The sequence below is a fragment of the Acomys russatus genome, chromosome X, assembly GCF_903995435.1.
Source record: "Acomys russatus chromosome X, mAcoRus1.1, whole genome shotgun sequence".
Lineage (NCBI taxonomy): Eukaryota > Metazoa > Chordata > Mammalia > Rodentia > Muridae > Acomys > Acomys russatus.
Window position 1 is genome coordinate 47,616,229 of NC_067169.1, and position 18,213 is coordinate 47,634,441.

General features: G+C 36.3%; 1 protein-coding gene across 4 annotated transcripts in view; it reads left to right on the forward strand.

Annotated features, from left to right (window-relative positions):
* The window catches only part of Heph (hephaestin), a 106,214-nt gene that overhangs the window by 71,936 nt on the left and 16,065 nt on the right, over positions 1-18,213 (forward strand). For all 4 annotated transcript variants that reach the window (XM_051140938.1, XM_051140940.1, XM_051140939.1 and 1 more), the window contains 3 exons: positions 4,575-4,788; positions 7,197-7,336; positions 8,191-8,322. In XM_051140938.1, the coding sequence (XP_050996895.1) occupies positions 4,575-4,788; positions 7,197-7,336; positions 8,191-8,322 (486 nt within the window). The remainder of the gene's footprint in view (positions 1-4,574; positions 4,789-7,196; positions 7,337-8,190; positions 8,323-18,213) is intronic.

Sequence of the window (18,213 nt, forward strand, 5' to 3'; positions counted from 1 at the left end):
TTGAAATAATTTATAACTTGTTTGTTTTTCTTTTTCTTTTTTGTTTTTAGAGACAGGGTTTCTCTGTGTAGCCTTGGCTGTCCTGGACTTGCTTGTACACTCTGCTGGCCTCAGTCTCACAGCAGTCTGCTTATCTCTGCCTCCTGAGTGCTGGAATTAAAGGCGTGTGCCACCACACTTGGCTTTTGAGTTCTTTATATATTTTGGATATTAGTTGTTTATTAAGCATAGAGTTGGTAAAAGAAATCTTTCCTCATTTTGTAGGCTGCCACTTTCTTTGAATTATGGTATGTATTCTGTACCATGCAGAAGCTTTTCATTTTATGAGGTCCCATTTAGTGCCTGTGTTAATGGTGTTCTGTTCAGAACGTCTTTTTTTGTGTGTGTGCCAATGAGTTTTACACTATTCTCTATTTTCTCTTCTATCAGGTTTAGTGTATTTGGATTTATATTGGAGTCTTTGATCCATTTGGACTTGAGCTTTGTGCAGGATGATAAGTATGGATTTGTTTGCATTCTTCTGCATCCAGACATCCAGTTTGTCTATCACAATTTGTTGAAGATGCTGTGTTTTTTTCAGTGTGTGTTTCTGGCTTTTTTTTTAAATAAAAATTCAAGTGTCTCTAGGATTTATGTCTGGGTCATCAACTCAATTCCATTGATCAACATGTCTGGTTTTGTGCTAACACCATGCTGTTTTTATTACTATAGCTCTGTAGTATAGTTTCACATTTGGGATGGTGATACTTCTATGAGTTCTTTATTATTCAGAATTGTTTTAGCTATTTTCTATCTCTCCCCTTCCTCCATTTGAAGCTTAAAATTGTCCTTTCAAAATCTGGGAAGAATTGTGTTGATGAGGATTTCATTGAGTCTGGAGATTGCTTTTTGTAAGATGCCCATTTTTACTAATTAATCCTACATATCTTCTGATTTTTTCCATCTTCCGATTTTTTCAATTTATTTCAATGTCTTAAAGTTTTTCTCTTTACCAATCTTTTTTTAAAAATTTTTTATTAATTTATTCTTGTTATATCTCAATGTTTATCCCATCCCTTATATCCTCCCATTCTTCCCCCCCCATTTTCCCATTATTCCCCTCCCCTATGACGGTTCCTGAGGGGGATTACCTCCCCCTGTATATGCTCATAGGGTATCAAGTCTCTTCTTGGGAACCTGCTGTCCTTCCTCTGAGTGCCACCAGGTCTCCCTCTCCAGGGGACATGGTCAAATGTGAGGCACCAGAGTAAGTGAGAAAGTCATATCCCACGCTCCACTCAACTGTGGAGAATGTTAAAGATTTTTTTTTTATCATACAATCCTCTTATTTTCTTTGTTAGACTTACCTTAAGATATTTTATATTATTTTAAGATGTTGTGAAAGGTGTTGTTTCCCTGATTTCTTTGTCAAGCATTTGTAATTTATGTATGGGAGGATTACTGATTTTTGTGCATTAATCTTGTATTCAGCTACTTAGCTGAAATTTTTTTTTAGCTGAAAATTTTTATCAGTTGTAGTAGTTTCCTGGTGTAGTTTGTTGGTCACTTACATATACTATGGTATCATCTCCAAATAAAGATATTTTGACTTCTTCATTTCCAATTTGCATCTCCTTGATGTCCTTCAGTTGTCTTATTGCTCTAGCTAAGACTTCAAATAATATATTGAATAGATATGAAGAGAATGGACAGCCTTTTCTTGTTCCTGATTTTAGTGGAATTGCTTTGAATTTCTTTCAATTTACATAGGTGTTGGCCATGGGCTTGAGGTAAACTGCCTCTATCATGTTGAGGTATGTCCTTATTGTACCCCAAACATTTCAGGGATTTTTAATCATGAAGGAGTGTTTAGTTCTGTCAAAGCACTTTTCTGCAGCTAATGAGGTGATCATGTGGTTGCTTTTGTCTTTCAGTTCATTTATATGGTAGATTACATTTATTGATTTACATATGCTGGACCATCTCTGTCTCTGGGATGAAACCTACTTGATTATGGCAGATGATCTTTTGGAAGTGTTCTTGGATTTTGTTTTTAAGTATTTTATTATGAATTTTACACCTATATTCATAGGGGAAATTGGTCTGTTACTCTCGTTGTGGGGTCTTTATGTAATTTGGCTATCCGGGTAACTGGCCTACTAAAACAAACTGGGCAATGTTACTTCTGTTTCTATTTTGTGGAATAATTTGAGTACTAGAAGTAATTCTTCTATTCAAGTCTGGTAGAATTTTTGATAAAAACCACCTGTGCTTGACTTTTATTGGTTGGGACACTTTTCATTACTGCTTCTGTTTTATTAGGGGTTATACATCTGCTTAAATCATTTATCTGATCTTGATTTAAATTTGATAATTTGTATGTATTGACAAAATTATCCATTTTCTTTTATGTTTTCCAACATGGTAGAATACAAAATTTTAAAGTATATCCTTATGATTCCCTTGTTAGGAAATTCTATGATTTTGTTGAAAAAAAAATTCTGTGCCTTTGTGCTGGGGTTTTTTTCTCTTTCTTGTATTTCTATTAGTCTTTTTTTTTTATTCCTATTATTCTTAAATTTGTTCATTTCATAGTACCACAACTCTTCTGCATGTTTTGTGCCAGGTTTTGTTTTTTAAAGATTTAATATTTTCTTTGACCAATTTTCAATGCCTAAGATACTCTCTTCAATCTCATGTATTCTGTTGGTGAGGCTTGCTTATGCATTTCCTGTTCAACTTCCAAAATTTGTTTATTTCCAGATTTCCCTCAGTTTCAGCTTTCTTTATAGATTTTATTTCTTTTTTCATGTCTTGAATTGCTTTCTTAATTTCCTTCCTCCATTTGCTTATTTTGGATTTTCATAGATTTCCTCAAGGCATCCATTTATTTCCTTTAACAGACCTCTATAATATTCATAAGTGGTATTTTAAGTACTTTGTCTTGTCCTTCAGCTATGTTACTATTCTTAGGGCCATCTGTGTTAGGATTGCTGGGTTTGGTGGAGATGTACTGTTCTGGCTGTTGTTAATTGTTTTTACACTGGCATTGGAAGACACAATAATGGAAAGGCCAAGAGTATAGTGTCGATTAGGGCCAAAACCATCAGGGAGTGGTTCCTAAAAGAAACAAACTATGAATTGGGTCTTGAGGAATGAGCGGGTACTCATTGATTTTAAGAGTTGGAAGGGCTTATGAGTTTCAGAAAGGAGTAAATACATGAGTGAAAAAAAAAAAAAAGAAAAGTAGGAATGTGTTCTGCAATGAAGCCGTCAAAAGCAGATTTAGTTGGCAAAATAATTTGAGTGGAGAAAGTGGGACTGGATTGGTAGTTTAGGGATGGTTCATAAGAGGCTTTGCAATTGATTAAATATTTGTAGTGGTAGGGTAGGCAGTAGGCAGCAACCTATTGGAACAATGGAAATAATAAATTATATTATTATTTATTAGCTCCATTTGATGAACACAATCTGAGCTAGAGTCTGTGACATGGAACCATGTGGTTGGAGGCAGGCCCTTATAGTTTCACATCACAGAAATCCAGGATAGATATCTGAACATTTCATAGTTCATACTATACCTAGGATGGCAGCTTTCAAAGAGTTGACATGTAAGGTAGATGTGGTGGCTCACACCTTTAATCCCAGAACTCTGGAGGTAGCAGCAGCAGAGGTATGACTTCAACATCAGCCTGGTCTACAGAGCTAGTTCCAAGACAGCTAGGGGTACCGAGAGAAACCCTGTCTTGAAAAAAGGAAGAAAGGAAAAAAGAAAGATCTATTATGTATGCATCCATTTGATCAGACAGTATAAAAAACATCTATTTAGGTCCATATGGTTGGTTTGTTTTTTATTAGATTTGGGGGTATTTTATAGGGAAAAAGTCAATAAATTTAATCAAATAATTATTAAGCTGAATTGTTTATACTTTTACTCATTGAACATTTATTAGACATAGTGCTATATATATTATTATATTTCTTCCTGGATGAATTACTGTTGGTCATGCATTTGTATGTGATACATATGGGGCAATTGCGTTTACATATGTGGCATGACTCACATATGGAAATCAGAGTACAACTTTTAGCAGTGGTTCTCTACTTCCATCATGGGTTCAAGGATTAAACTCAGATTTCCAGACTTCTGCGGCAAACGCCTTGTCTTGCTAAATAGCTTTGCCAGCCGTATTATAATTATTTGTAAAACATCCAAATGAAGTAGGCAACATCCTTCTCAATTTACTGAAGCAGGAACTGAACACATAGAGAATTAGAAACCTTTACTGGCTTTGATAGCTAATAAGTAACAACTAGGGTTACTCATCATCTCAGAACAGGGATTTCTAAGGATTTGGCAAGCCTGGAGGAGGTCCTCATTCTCCCATAAAACTTTAATTTTTAACCCAGTAACATTGGAGTTATACCTCTGCTGTGATCATTATTCTCAATAAACTTATAATACACTTTAATGTATATAAGAGTGTTTTCATAGACTACCTTTCCTTTGTAGTATCCCTAGGAAAGGGGAAGAAATGCCCACATGTTTCTGATGGGTATTCACACTCAGACTTTTCTCTCTGATCATCTTTTAGGGGCATTTGAAATCTATTGCCAAGAAGGCAGCCACCGAGAAGCAGGAATGAGGGCAATTTATAATGTCTCCCAGTGTTCTGGTCGTAAAGACAGCCCACGCCAACACTATCAAGCATCAAGAGTCTATTACATCATGGCAGAAGAGGTAGAGTGGGATTATTGCCCTGATAGAAGCTGGGAACTGGAATGGCACAACACTTCTGAGAAGGACAGGTAAGGCTTCAGAGAAGAAGTGATCACAGCTTTAAAAAATCATTTCACAGGTGAAGTTACTGAAACTAAAACTAGGAGGCATTTTTACTTATTTATTTTAGTAATTTATTTGTTTACTTTACAGACTGATCCCATACCCCTCCCTTGTGTCCTTCCAGTCCCACTCTCACATCCCCTCCCTCATCCCACCTCCTCTACTCTTCAATGAAGGGGAGGTCCTCCATGGGTACCAAGCTGCAGCAGACTAGGCGCATCCTCTCTCACTGAGGCCAGACAAAGCATCCCAGCTAGGGGAAAGGGATCCAAAGGCAGGCAACAAAGTCAGCGATAGCTTCCTCTCCAATTGTTAGTGAACCTACATGGAAAAAAAAAAAGCTATACATCTACTACATATGTGTAGGAGGCCCAGGTTCAGTCCATGCATGCTTTTTGGTTGGTGGCTCAGTCTTTGTGAGTCCCCATGGGCCCAGGTTAGTTTACACTGTAGGTCTTCTAGTGGTGTTGGTGACCCCTCCAGCTCTCTCAATCCTTCCCTCTAATTTTCCACAAAACTCCCTGACCTTCATCTAGTCTTTGTTTGTGGGTCTCTGCATCTGTTTCCATCAGCTGCTGGATGAAGCCTCTCAGAAGACAGTTATGCTAGGCTCCTGTTTGCAAGCATATCAGGCTATCATTAATAGTGTTCGGGCTCTCTTCCATGGGGTGGGTCTCAAGTTGGGCCAATCATCAGTTGGCCATTCCCTTAATCTCTGCTCTATCTTTAACCCTATACTTCTTTTAGGCAGGATAAATTTTGGGTGGAAGGTTTTCTGGATGGGTTGGTGTCTCCTTCCCTCCACTGGAAGTCTCACCTTGCTGCAGAAGGTGGCCACTTCAGACTCCATATCCCTTGCTGCTAAATGTCTCCGAGTCACTCCTATAGATTCCAGGGAGCCTCCTCCACCCTAGAGATGCCTCCTCCACCCCAGATTTCTGTTCTCTCTCTCAGCCTCCACTCCTGCTCTCCTAAAAGAATTACATTTTTAAAACTCATCCAATATGATGACAAAAGAACTGAGACTAGAATGGAGGGATCCTGAATTCCAGTTCTTTGTTTCTTCTATATTCATTAGCCATTGAGCTGAAGAAAAAGACATTGCTACATTCTTTTCCTCTTAGCCTTGCTTCCCTTCCAATTAGCCAAAACACCTGCACTAGGATTTAAAGTTCATAGCGATTTATTCAAGCAATGAAATGCCTTAAGGTCAACTATTAAGGTAAAGACTAAGCTGTGAAACAGAAAAAGTCCAAAGCCGGGTACTTTAAATAAAATACAATTTTATCTGTTATTTATATATGAACAGGCCAGGCCTGGCAGGTGAACTATGCTGCCCTCAACTCCTACTTGCATCTTTGGGATCAAGATGCTTATTTTAGTTGTGGATATCCCCAGTTTTCAAGGCAGGGTAAGCAACATGCCTGTAAGGATTTTCTTCGAAGTTGTATATATTGTTTTTTTCTAATGTCCTATCTCCTAAGCTTATTCACGTGACTTTCTGTAACTATAGGCAAACACAGGCAATGTAACATCTGTGTGAGCAGCTATGTGTCCCCATAAGACCTAGGTGATTCTATTACTAAAAAGAGGGAGGAGAAAATACACACTGAGGTACAAAGTATCTTTAAAATGATTTTCTTTAGCTTCTGGTGTTTTCACTGTCTTTTGTCAATTCTTGACCTTTATAAATTGGTTGTTTAGGTTGAAGTCTTCATGAGAACTTTCTGTGGGAGTTAGGAAATGTAAATTTATTTCTGTCAACCTTGATTTCATCTATTATGCATAGCTGAAAAGCATTACTAGAGAAAAAGGAAGGATAGGGACAGAAGGCTTAATTCTAAGTCCTGTCTCCCTTTCTGGGTGACAGTGTCTCTGTATACAATCCTGTCAACTCTGGCCTAGGGATTGCACCTCTGCATCCAACCTACTCGGAATGTGTGTTGTTAAAAATGAGTGATAAACACTGTCAACTGTTAAGTATCCTATAGTTAGACATCTGTAAGATCCTATTTCTTCCCATTTTTGATCTCCAACAGCAGCTATTGATGTTCAGCTGAAACTTTGTGCTTTGTTTTTGTTATAATAATTTAAAATCTAATAAGATTGGAAGCAAAGCTACAGGTTCATGGTTCTAAAGTAAGTTATATTTGAAAGATCATCATACAGCAAATATCTTTCTGGATGAAGGAAATAATAAACAAAAGTTCAGAAACCTACTATTTTAAATCGAAGCAATGTAATCCGACATTATAATGAACAGATCTACATTTTTTTTCATATTGGATATGAGAATAGTTCTAACTTAATTTTCCCACATCGGAAAATAAAAGTTGAAAGTCAAGTGCTAATAACACTTTTTGGATTCCTCTAGTTATGGTCATGTTTTCCTGAGCAACAAGGATGGGCTCTTGGGTTCCAGATATAAGAAAGCTGTATTCAGGGAATACACTGATGGTACTTTCAGGATTCCTCGGGCGAGGTCTGGACCAGAGGAACACTTGGGAATCCTGGGTAAGGGAATTCTACTTACATCCTAGCATCTAGAAGACTGGGTTAATTCTGGGACAGCAGTATCATATCAGAGAGGCTTTCTTATTCCTCATTCTCAGCTTTGCCATTTGACAAATTAAAAGTACGGTCCCATTTTATAAAGTGACTATGAATATAAACACTGAAGGGAAAGGGGGAATATGAATTCCGCTGTAACATGGAACAAAATGTTTCAACTTTCTGTATCTTTGAGACATGGATCCTCTGAAGGTAGTATATTTTAAAAGACCCTAGGTGCAGAAAAATTTAGGAACTCCAACAAGCAAAAGCAAAAATTATACACAGAACTACTATTAACTCCATACCTCAAGTCACTTCAGGACTGTTGTGTTTATATATTAAGTATGACAGAGTATTTTTAAAGATAATTTCATCTAAGTATACCTTAATCAAGACTATATGCTGCTTTTGTACCAAGGGTTTCTTTTTATTCTCATCCTAGCCAGACAGGACCCACTGACCTATGAAGAGATTCCAGCTATTCAATGTGCTATGTATGGCAAGGTTTCAGTTCTTACTAGCAACGATTCTGCGAAATTCAGAATCTCTAGTGCCTTCAGTTATTTTGTAGAGAAAAGTAGGATGGGAAAAGTGGGGATAATAGGAAGCATATTTCTGCTCTTCTAGTACCCTCATGCTGTCGGTAGCAATAGCAATTTTATGACTTCTGAATCTGAAAACGGTACTAGCCATGTCTTTTAGTCTTGGGAAGATTAATGCCTAGCTCTGTGGATCTTGCAGTTATGCCTTATTCTTTAATGTCTTTCATTTCCCTCCCCTACTAATGAAACTTGTACTTCTTTTATATGTGTCAGGTCCACTTATCAGAGGAGAGGTTGGTGATATCCTGACTGTGGTGTTCAAGAATAATGCCAGTCGACCATACTCTGTACATGCTCACGGAGTTTTAGAATCTAGTACTGGTTGGCCACAGGCTGCTGAACCTGGTGAGTTGGAACACGTAATGAAGGGACAAAAGCTTTGCAGTCCCTTTACTTTAGTCTTCGGGTTTATTTCTTTAAACACATTATATTATTGGGCTCGGAGTGTAGTTCAGTGAAAGTTAGAGGCAGTTAACTGGTGAACTAGAGTTATAGGAATGTTTTTCTTTTGTACTTTCAATAGTTCCTGAATTTCAGTTGATAAACCTTTGTGTTTCCTTTGTTCTTTTCTAAGTTCCTTAAAGTGTAAGTTAGGTTGTTTATGTGTACTGATATGTAACTTTTGATTACTATAAGGAAACACCAGAGACAGTGTACTTTATAAAAAGAAGGGTCTGTTTGGCTTACATTTTTTTAAGTATAAGGTCTAAAACCTCATTCAGCAAGGATTTTGAATTTTTGTGACAGTGCAAACCATTACCTGATGAGACAGGAAATGTATGTGTCTATGCTTGCCTACTCTCCTCATAAAGCCATGAGGAGTCTTTCTTCAGTGTGCTACCCTAATAATTTCCCCCAAGACAACATCTCTAAATGCTGTAACTGCATCAAATCTGTACCATTTTACTACTTACTTTACAATAGGAAGTAAAGTGTTGACCTGGGGTGTTAGGTGATTGTCAAACTGTACCTGAACCACACCTTTATATGTTTCTTCTATTTACTGTTTGTATCTATGACTGTAAGTGTGTCATTTATAGCATCTCATCAGTATTTTTCATTCATCTTTAATCTCATCAGTATTTTTTCACTCATCTTAAAGTGTTCTTTAGTTATCTTTGTAGGATTTCATTTTTAAATTTATTTTTCATTATTTTTTTAGAAATTTTTGTTGTGTTTATACATTAAATATGACAGAGTATTTTGTAAAGACAATTTCATGTAAGTATATATTGTACATTGAGCATATCCCCCCCCCAAATCCTCTTATTCTCTTCTGTCTTATCCTCCCCTTTCATTTGTTCTTCAAGGCAGTTTTACTTATATTTTCAGGTCATGTATACATACATGATTTTATGTATCTCTATGAAATTCTAAGAATGATAAATGATAAATCTGATATTTGTATTTCTGGCTTAATTGATCAGTATGATTATCTCCAGTTTCATGCATTTTCCTGAAGATGGCACAACCTTATCCTTCTTTTTTTACTTAAAAAATATTATTCACTTGACATCCCAATTGTAGCCCCATCCCTCATCTGTTCCAGGTTTGACCCTCCTCCCCACTTCCCCTCTTCCTCTCCCCTAGTCCTCAGAGAGGGAGAGCCCAGCTCCCTTACCAACTGACCCCATACTGTCAAGTCACTTCAGGACTGCCTACATTCTCTTCCTTTGCGGCATGGTGAGGCAACTCCACCAGGGGGAAGTGATCAAAGTGCAGGCAACAGAGCCCATGGCAGGGACAGGCCCTGATCCTCTTACTAGGGGACCCATATGGAGACTGAGCTGTCTTGTCTTTCTTTATAACTGAAAAGAATTCCTCATTTATATATGGCACATTTTCTTTATCCATCCATTTTTTTTTTTGAAACATAGTTTAGTTACAAAACTTTTTACTGAAAACAATGCTGTGATAAAACATTGATGTTCAAGGCTATTTATGATATGTTGACTTGGAATTGTTTTAGTAAATACCCAGGAGAGGTTGTCTTGAAAAGACTCATTCTGATTTCCGTGGTGGCTAGACTACTTTTCTTTCTCACCAGAAGTGTGTAAAGCTTTCTTTTCTGTTTTCATAATGACTACCTTTGGGACTGGGGTGAGATGGAATCTCTGTAGTTTTAATTTCTACTTCTTTGATGACTAGTGAGTTTGAACAGTTTTTATATATTTATTAGATATTTATATTTCATTTATTAAGAACTATTCATTAGTTCACTTATTAATTTAATTGTTTGATTTCTTCTGGATTTTGAGTTCTTTTTTATATTCTAGATAGTGGTTTTGTCAGATATTCAACTAACAGAGATTTGTTTCCATTCTATACCATGTTAGTTCACTGTTTCTTTTCTGTACATAGCTTTTGAAATTTATGAAGTCGTATTTGCCAATTGTTGTCATTATTTACTGTGCAACTGTAGTCTAATTTTAGAAAATCCTTTCATATGCCTGTGCCTTGAGATATTTTCCATACTATTCGAACTAACAATTTCAACAGTTCAGATTTGGGTCTAGGTTCATTAAGGTCTTAGATTTTTGTGGTGGGAGCAAGATGCTACAGATAGAATTTCATTCTTCTACATGTGGTTATCCGGTTTTACTAGCGACATTCTTGAAGAAGCTTTCCTAAAATGTATTTTTAAAAATTAATGTCAGATGACTACTGCTATGTGAGCTTATATCTGGGTTCTCTATTCAGCTGATTAGTGTTTCTGCTTTATGCCAGCACCATGCTATTTTCTAACTCTGTCTGTGCAGTTTAACAAGTTTAACATGGAACCAAGAATTATTCTTTTGTTCAGGATTGCTTTGGTTATGCAAGGTATTTATTGATGGTGTTTTTGTGTGCGATTTCACATGAATTTTAAGATTAATTTTTTTAATTATTTGAAGAACAGCATTGGAATTCTATGGGGGGATTGCATTGTATCTATAGATTACCTTGAGTACTATAACCATTTGCACAATATTAATTTTTTCAGCCCATAGTTGTGGGAGGCATTTTCATCTCATAGTGTCTTGCTTTAATTCTTTCTTTAGTGTTATAAAGTTTTTAAAAGAAGATTTTGTTTATTTTATATGTATGAGAGCTCTGTGTGTATGTGCACCTGCATGCCAGAAGAGGACATCACATTCCATTATAGATGTTTTTGAGCCACAATGTGGTTTCTGGGAATTGAACTCAGGACCTCTAGAAGAGCAGACAGTGCTCTTTTCTGCTGAGCTGTCTCTCCAGCCTGTTATAACGTTTTTAACATAGAAGTTTTTCACTTCTTTGGTTAGATGTATTCCAAGGTATTAATTTTGATTTTTCTTTGTTTGTTTTATTTGGCAGAGAGTATTATTATATAGCCCTGGCTGGCCCGGAACGTGGCATGTAAACCACGTTGTCTCCAATACTACAGAGATCTGCCTATTTCTGCTTCTCTAGCACTAGGAGCAGGCATGGTGCTGGAGCACTAGAAGCTGAGAGCTGAAATGATTCTCTACAAGTAGTAGAGGGGGCTGGGGAAGAGAGAGAGAGACAGAGAGAGACAGAGAGAGAGAGAGACAGAGAGAACTAAGTAGGTATGGCATAACTTTTAAAACTTCAAAGCTTGTTCCCAGTGACTCACTTCCTCTAACAAGGCCACATCTCCTAATATTCACAAATAGTTTCACCAACTGGGGAACAAATATTCAAATATATGAGCCAAATGGGGTCTACTCTTATCTCATTCAAACCACTACAATAGGCTTCTGCTTCCTATATTTAATATTATTTATTATATTGAAACATGTTCTTCTCAGAACTTTTATAATGCAGGAATGTTGTTTTGTCAAAAGTCTTTTTGTATTTATTCAAAGGATCATATACTTTCTGTCCTTGAATCCATCCATGTGATATGTTTATTAACTTGTATGTGTTGAACTAACCCTGCATCTCTGTAATGATGATAACATAAATGTGATGTATGATCTATTGATACATTCTTGGAATCAGTACTTTATTGAGAATATGTTTAAAGATTTGTTTTTATTTATATGTATGTATATCTCTATCTCTGTCTCTTTGTCTTGTCTCTCCCCAGTTTGTGCTTCATGTGTAAAGGTATGAGAGGGGTCAGAAGAGGTTGTGGGAAATTGAAAGTATAGATACTCAAGTGACCCAGTATTATTCTGCTGTGGCTAATCTTTGAGTTTGTATTATGTAGGTTTGTTTTATGGTATTTAGTGCACTTGTATTCTGTGTGTATATGTTTACAATTGTTGTTTTGGATGTTCCCTTAACCAGTATGAACAACCTTCTTTATTATCTTTTGTCATTAGTGTTTTTATTTTTAGACATGTTCACACTTTGAAACCCTACATAGCCTAGTACTGTGTTGACCAGGATAGCCTCAAATTCACAGAGATCTACCTGCCCAACCCTCAGAAGTGCTGGGATTAAACATGTGTGGCACCATACCCATCCTGATTATCTTTGATATGAATTCTACTTTGTCATCTATTATAACAGTAACATTTTATTTTTTCCTAGTTTAACTCACTGTGACACCCCTTTCTCAGTCATTCACTATAAGGTAGTATCTGTTTTTTATAAAGAGTGTTTCTTCTAGGCAACAAAGAAATAGATACTACTTGTTTAACCTAATGTGCTAGACTGTGTATTTTTTGTTTGTTTACTATTACTTCCTTCTTTTCTTGAGAAATAATTTTTCTTCATTATTAATAAATCCTCATAGAAAATTGGCTCACCTATAGCTCATAACACCTTGTTTCTGAGCTCTGAGAAACTTTGTTTCCTTCTGAGCTACCCTATCTTTCTTCTGCACAAGGGATATTTTGGCTGTTTTTCATAGGTTGCATTGTATTGCATTTTCTTACTTTCTTATACATCTCCTCCATCATGTCTGGAGTTATATGTTCTTTATATATTTGGAGAACTGATTCCTATAAGAATCTTCATCTTCTTCCATTAGGTGATGCATAATCTGTAATGTTCTGACCCATGATGTGATTCTCATGTATTTTAGCATTGAAATACTTGCTTGCATAATTATAGCCAGGAATCATTTGGTGGTAAAATAAACATTTTTATATTTTAATATACATGTGTGCATATACACCCATACACACATCTAAACACACACACAAACACACATACACACTGAAATTGCTTCACTGATACTCTGAGCTTTTTGATTGGGGCCATTCATATTCAGAGTTATTACTGAGAGATGTGTACTAATGTCTTTTATTTGTTGATCTTATAGTTTGGGATATTTTACTAGTTATCTCTTGCTTATTGGTTATTCTGTTATGGTTTATTCTTTCTGGTAGCCTCCTAAATGTGTACTATTAGTCCAAAGGTTTCTTTCTGTAGAGCTAGTTTAGTGGTCGTGAATTCCTTTATCTGTTTTTTGTTTGTTGTGGGAAGTTTTTCTTTCTCATAACAGATCAGCTTTGGGTATAATAGTCTAGATTGTCATCTTTTTTCTTTCATAACTTGAAATACATTGTTCTAAGCCCTCTTTGATTTTAAATTTTCTTCATAAATCTGTTGTTTTAATGAAACTGCCTTTACACATCACTTGCTGTTTCTGTCTTTCACATACATTATATATAATAACACACACACATAATATTTTGGCTATAATATGCTTCTCTGTTCTTTTTCTCTAAATGTTTTCCTACAGCTGGAGTAGTATCTGTTTATCTACATTTGATAATTTTTTGAGGTTGCTTTATTAACAATGTTTTCTAAATCTTTAGCATGAATTTTTTCTTTCTTCTAGGCCCATGACCTATAAATTCCATTGTTTTTTTACTGTCCTATAGATGTCAATTGTTCTTACTTCTTTATCACTCTCTGGATCTTCTAGTTCCTCTACCTTGTATTCTCACCCTGGTATTCTGTCCTCCTCTTAATCCATCTTATTGGTTAGAGTTATTTACTATGATAGTTTTTATTTTATTTATTTTTATGTCCGGTATTTTTGGTTTTAAAAAAGTACTTCTATATATTTATTGAATGTCATTTTCATAGTAGCAAGTGATATCTTTGTTTCATTCACTATGTTCTTTTGGAATTTATTCAGGTGTTTGTATCCACTGTGATTTCTTTGAATATATCTAATATCTTTTTGAGTTATATGTGATTTCATCTAATTCACTATTACTAGAAGAAAAGCAGTTTTTTTGAGAAATCATGTTGCCTTTGTTTTTTCATGCATCATATAATTTTGCATTAGATTCCATGCATCTGGGATTTGTTTGTTGGTTGAAGTAAAAAATTAAAATAAAAAATTTCCCTCATTTTTTCATTAGAAGTATTTGCAATCTGAGGTGGTTTTTGTAGATTTTATCAGGGTGTGAAACACTTGATTATTTAAGAGTTATTATGTATTATGATATTAGTTTGCCTAAAAGCTTTGGTGCATGAGATCAGATAAAACATATAAAAGGTCTCAGGTAGCTCCAAACTTTTCCCTCTGTATTAGTAATTTATTTTACTTTTTATTTTTTTTTATTCTTTTATTTTTTGATGACTGACAATTTTTATTTTCCCATAAATGTAAAGACATGAATGCCAGTCAGTTTTTTATCACCACTAATAGATTCCACTTTCCATCTTATATTGGATTACTAAAAAGATCCATAGATACAACTTGACAAATGAGCCCTCCTTTCTCACTAGCTGGCACTCCATTTGCCTTCTTTTTTTAAATTTTATTTTATTAATTTATTCTTGTTACATCTCAATGGTTATCCCATCCCTTGTATCCTCCCATTCCTCCCTCCCTCCCATTTTCCCCTAGCTCAGCTCCAAATTTTTGACATTGCAGTTTCATGATTTTTCTGTTAGTATGCATTCATAGCTATCCCAAGGTACTATGCATCCAGTGGGCCATGGGTTGCCCATACATGAATCCATATTATCTACTAATTTTTTTCCACAGGAAAGTTGAAAGAAGTTGTGCTAATTGTCTAGGGGTGGTCCAAGAATATATCATGAACTGAATGATATGAACAGACTTTTTTGTGTGTTTCAAGTTGCTGGAGACTAGAGGTCTACAGTACGATATTGGGAAAAGTTGCCTCTTTTTTGAGAGAGAGAGAGAGAGAGAGAGAGAGAGAGAGAGAGAGAGAGAGAGAGGGGTGGGGGCAGGGGGAGATGGGTTTCTTGTGTAGCCTTGGCTGCCCTGGAACTAGCTCTGTTAAATCACGAGATCCTCCTGCCCCTGCCTCAGAAGTCCTGAGAGTAAAGACCTATGATACCACTTTCTTTTTAAAGGTCTGTGAGGGAAGACTTTTTTTTTCAGGCCTCAGTCTTTTTCAGATTGTTGATAGCCATATTTTTCTTGTTTTCTGTCTTAGTTTTCTATTATTGTATTAAAGACCATGACCAAAAGCAACTTGGGAATAAAAAGGTTTATTCCATCTTAGAACTCTCAGAGGGTCAGGTTACTCACTGAGTAAGATTGGGGCAGGAGACTAGAAGCAGGAGCTGATGCAGAGACCATGGAGGACACTGCTTTCTGGCTTGCTCATCAAAGCTTGTTCATGTTGACTTCTTATACCATCCAGGACCACCTGCTTACCTAGGGGTAAAAGGTGAAAATTGGGCAACTGTAGGATCCTATAAAATAAAATATAAGTCATGTGTTTTCTTACTCTAAGAAGGAAGAACAGGGGCACAGCCACAATTAGACCAAAACAAAATCAAAATAGCACACAATAAGCACTTCAGTGCCTGATGTCTGGGACAGGATCAGAATCTTTTGGGCTCCAAAAGGTCTGTGGTGTTCCACTTATAGAGCTCTACCACTTACAGCATAATCAGCTTGTCTTATAAGCCCAGCGCAGGTCCACTTGACAGTTGCTGCTATCATTGATGGCCATCCCACAGTACTGGTATCTCAAACATTCTGAGGTCTCTCCTGCAACTGAGGATGAATCTTTTGTGGCCTTTCCTGACTTCCCTTCAGGGACTCCCAGCCCTGCCAAATATTGCCAACCCTCAGTTGCTCTCCATTACCCTTTCAGGCCTTCAAAGCCAGTGCAACCTGACTTTTGCACATTACCAATTTCTGCTGCCAGCATGATATAACCTTGACCACCCTGGACAACAGCTTCTGTGTTTTGATCATGAGGAAATACTCCTAGAGATTTCTCCTAAATGATGCTGGTCTCTTCTCAACCACAGCTTATTTCTCAGCCTCAGTGAACTAACATCAATTGTCTCAGTAAAGCAAAAGTTTGACTTCAGTTAATCATAGCTGAGTCTTCAGCTCCATCTGACCAGAATCAAGGATTCTTAATACAAAATATCCCACAAATAGCCCTGGTAGAGTCTTTGTTTCCTTTTGAAACTGCACAAGCCAGTCTTCCATTAACTGCATCTCTTTCAGCAGTTCTAGCTTTCAAGCTCTCAAAAGCCCATTAATCATCAATGGCTTTCCTAGATCAAAGTTCTAAAGTCCTTCCACAATTCTCTTTAAAACGACATGGTCTGGTCTGTCCCAGCCAAATGTCATGAACCTGATACCAGTTTCTGTTTTAGGTTTCTACTGCTTCAATGAAGACCATGGTTAAACCAATTTGGTGAGGCAAAGGTCTATTTCAGCTAGCAGCTCCACATCACAGTTCAGTATCTTAGGGGCAAGGACTAAATTAGAAACCATGGAGAGACACGGCTTATTGACTTCCTCATCATGGCTTGTTCAGCCCGTTTTCTTATAGAAACCAGGGCCACCTGCACACGAATGGCACCACTCACAATTGGCTGGGCTCTCCATCATTAATCATTAATTAAGAAAGACTTGCCTGTATCTGGTGGAAGTAGTTTGTCAACTGTTTTTTTCTCTTCCTAGATAACTCTAGCTGAAATCAAATTGGCAAAAACAAACAACCAGAGCACTCTACCTTCATGTCATTTTCTTTTTATGTATGTCTCTACACCTAAAGTTGTACTTTTTATAAAGACAGTGGGTAATACTGGAGGCCTGCCCTACTAACCTCACTTAAAACCGATTTCCTTATTTATAATTTGACCATGTTTCTAAATGAGGTCATATTCTGAGCTAATAGGGGTTAAGACTTCAATATATAATATTTTGGAAGGGACACATTTGAACCAACAACAGATAGAGGATTAAATAGTGAAAAAGAACTGAGGAAATTGAGATAGTAAATGTTAGCAGAACTGTAAAATTATTTTAAAGGAAGTTGGATTATATTGATAGAAGCATCAGTTTTGGGGAAATGAAAGAGGCAAGGAAAGAACTGGTCATGGTATATATAGGAAGAATGATGAGCAGAGAAGGCAAATATCCAGGTGGGAAGATGAATCTAAATCTGGTAATACAAAGGAAGAAATGGTATTCAGAACTCTCATGAAAGAAGTAATCTTAAATCAGAAAATGTAAACTTCTTTATCTGAGACTTGAGGGACAGGTATATGTGAATATAAATATGTTTCTTGATTTGGTTTTAGCAATATAAGAGATGAGAGCCCTCAGAGTGGTTATGTGAAGGTTAATTTTGGATCTCACTTTAATTGAACTGAACAGCTGGTAGAGATTTGTGAAATACTATTTTGGGTGTATCTGTGATTGTATTACCAGGGAAAATTAAGGCAGGAAGATCTATTCTGTATGTAGACAGCAACATCCTATACACTAGTTCTGAGTTAAAGAGCCAAATATATAGGTATTACCTCACTCTACTTCTTGACCACGATTTTGGGACCGGTTTGCTCTATTATTCCCTGCCCATCATGATATACTGAAACCAGGACTCAAGATAAAACTATATTTCTTTGAGTTGTTTATATTAGATATTTTGTCATAGGGACAAGAAAAGTTACTAATCTAGATTGTAAGAGCAGAAATCTCAAGTTAGGCTTAATAAGTTGAAATTTCAATCTGAGATGTGACATTTGGAAAGCTATTTTATCATCTGTCTGCGACCAATCTTCACTTCATAGCTACAATGGTTTCTTTTTGAAGATTCAGTAACTCGGTGTGTTATAAATGCTATGCAAGTATTTGGCAATGGCGTTATTATTATTATTATGTGATAAAAGTTGGAGTTGTTCACCAAGGGTATGGAGCCAAAACATTAGACAGCATTTGGGACGTAGCTAAGACTATGAATGCATTTTTAAAAGCTTCAATACAAAGAGTCAAACAACTTTATTTTTTCTTATTATTTTTACATATACAGTTATATTATCACACACACACACACA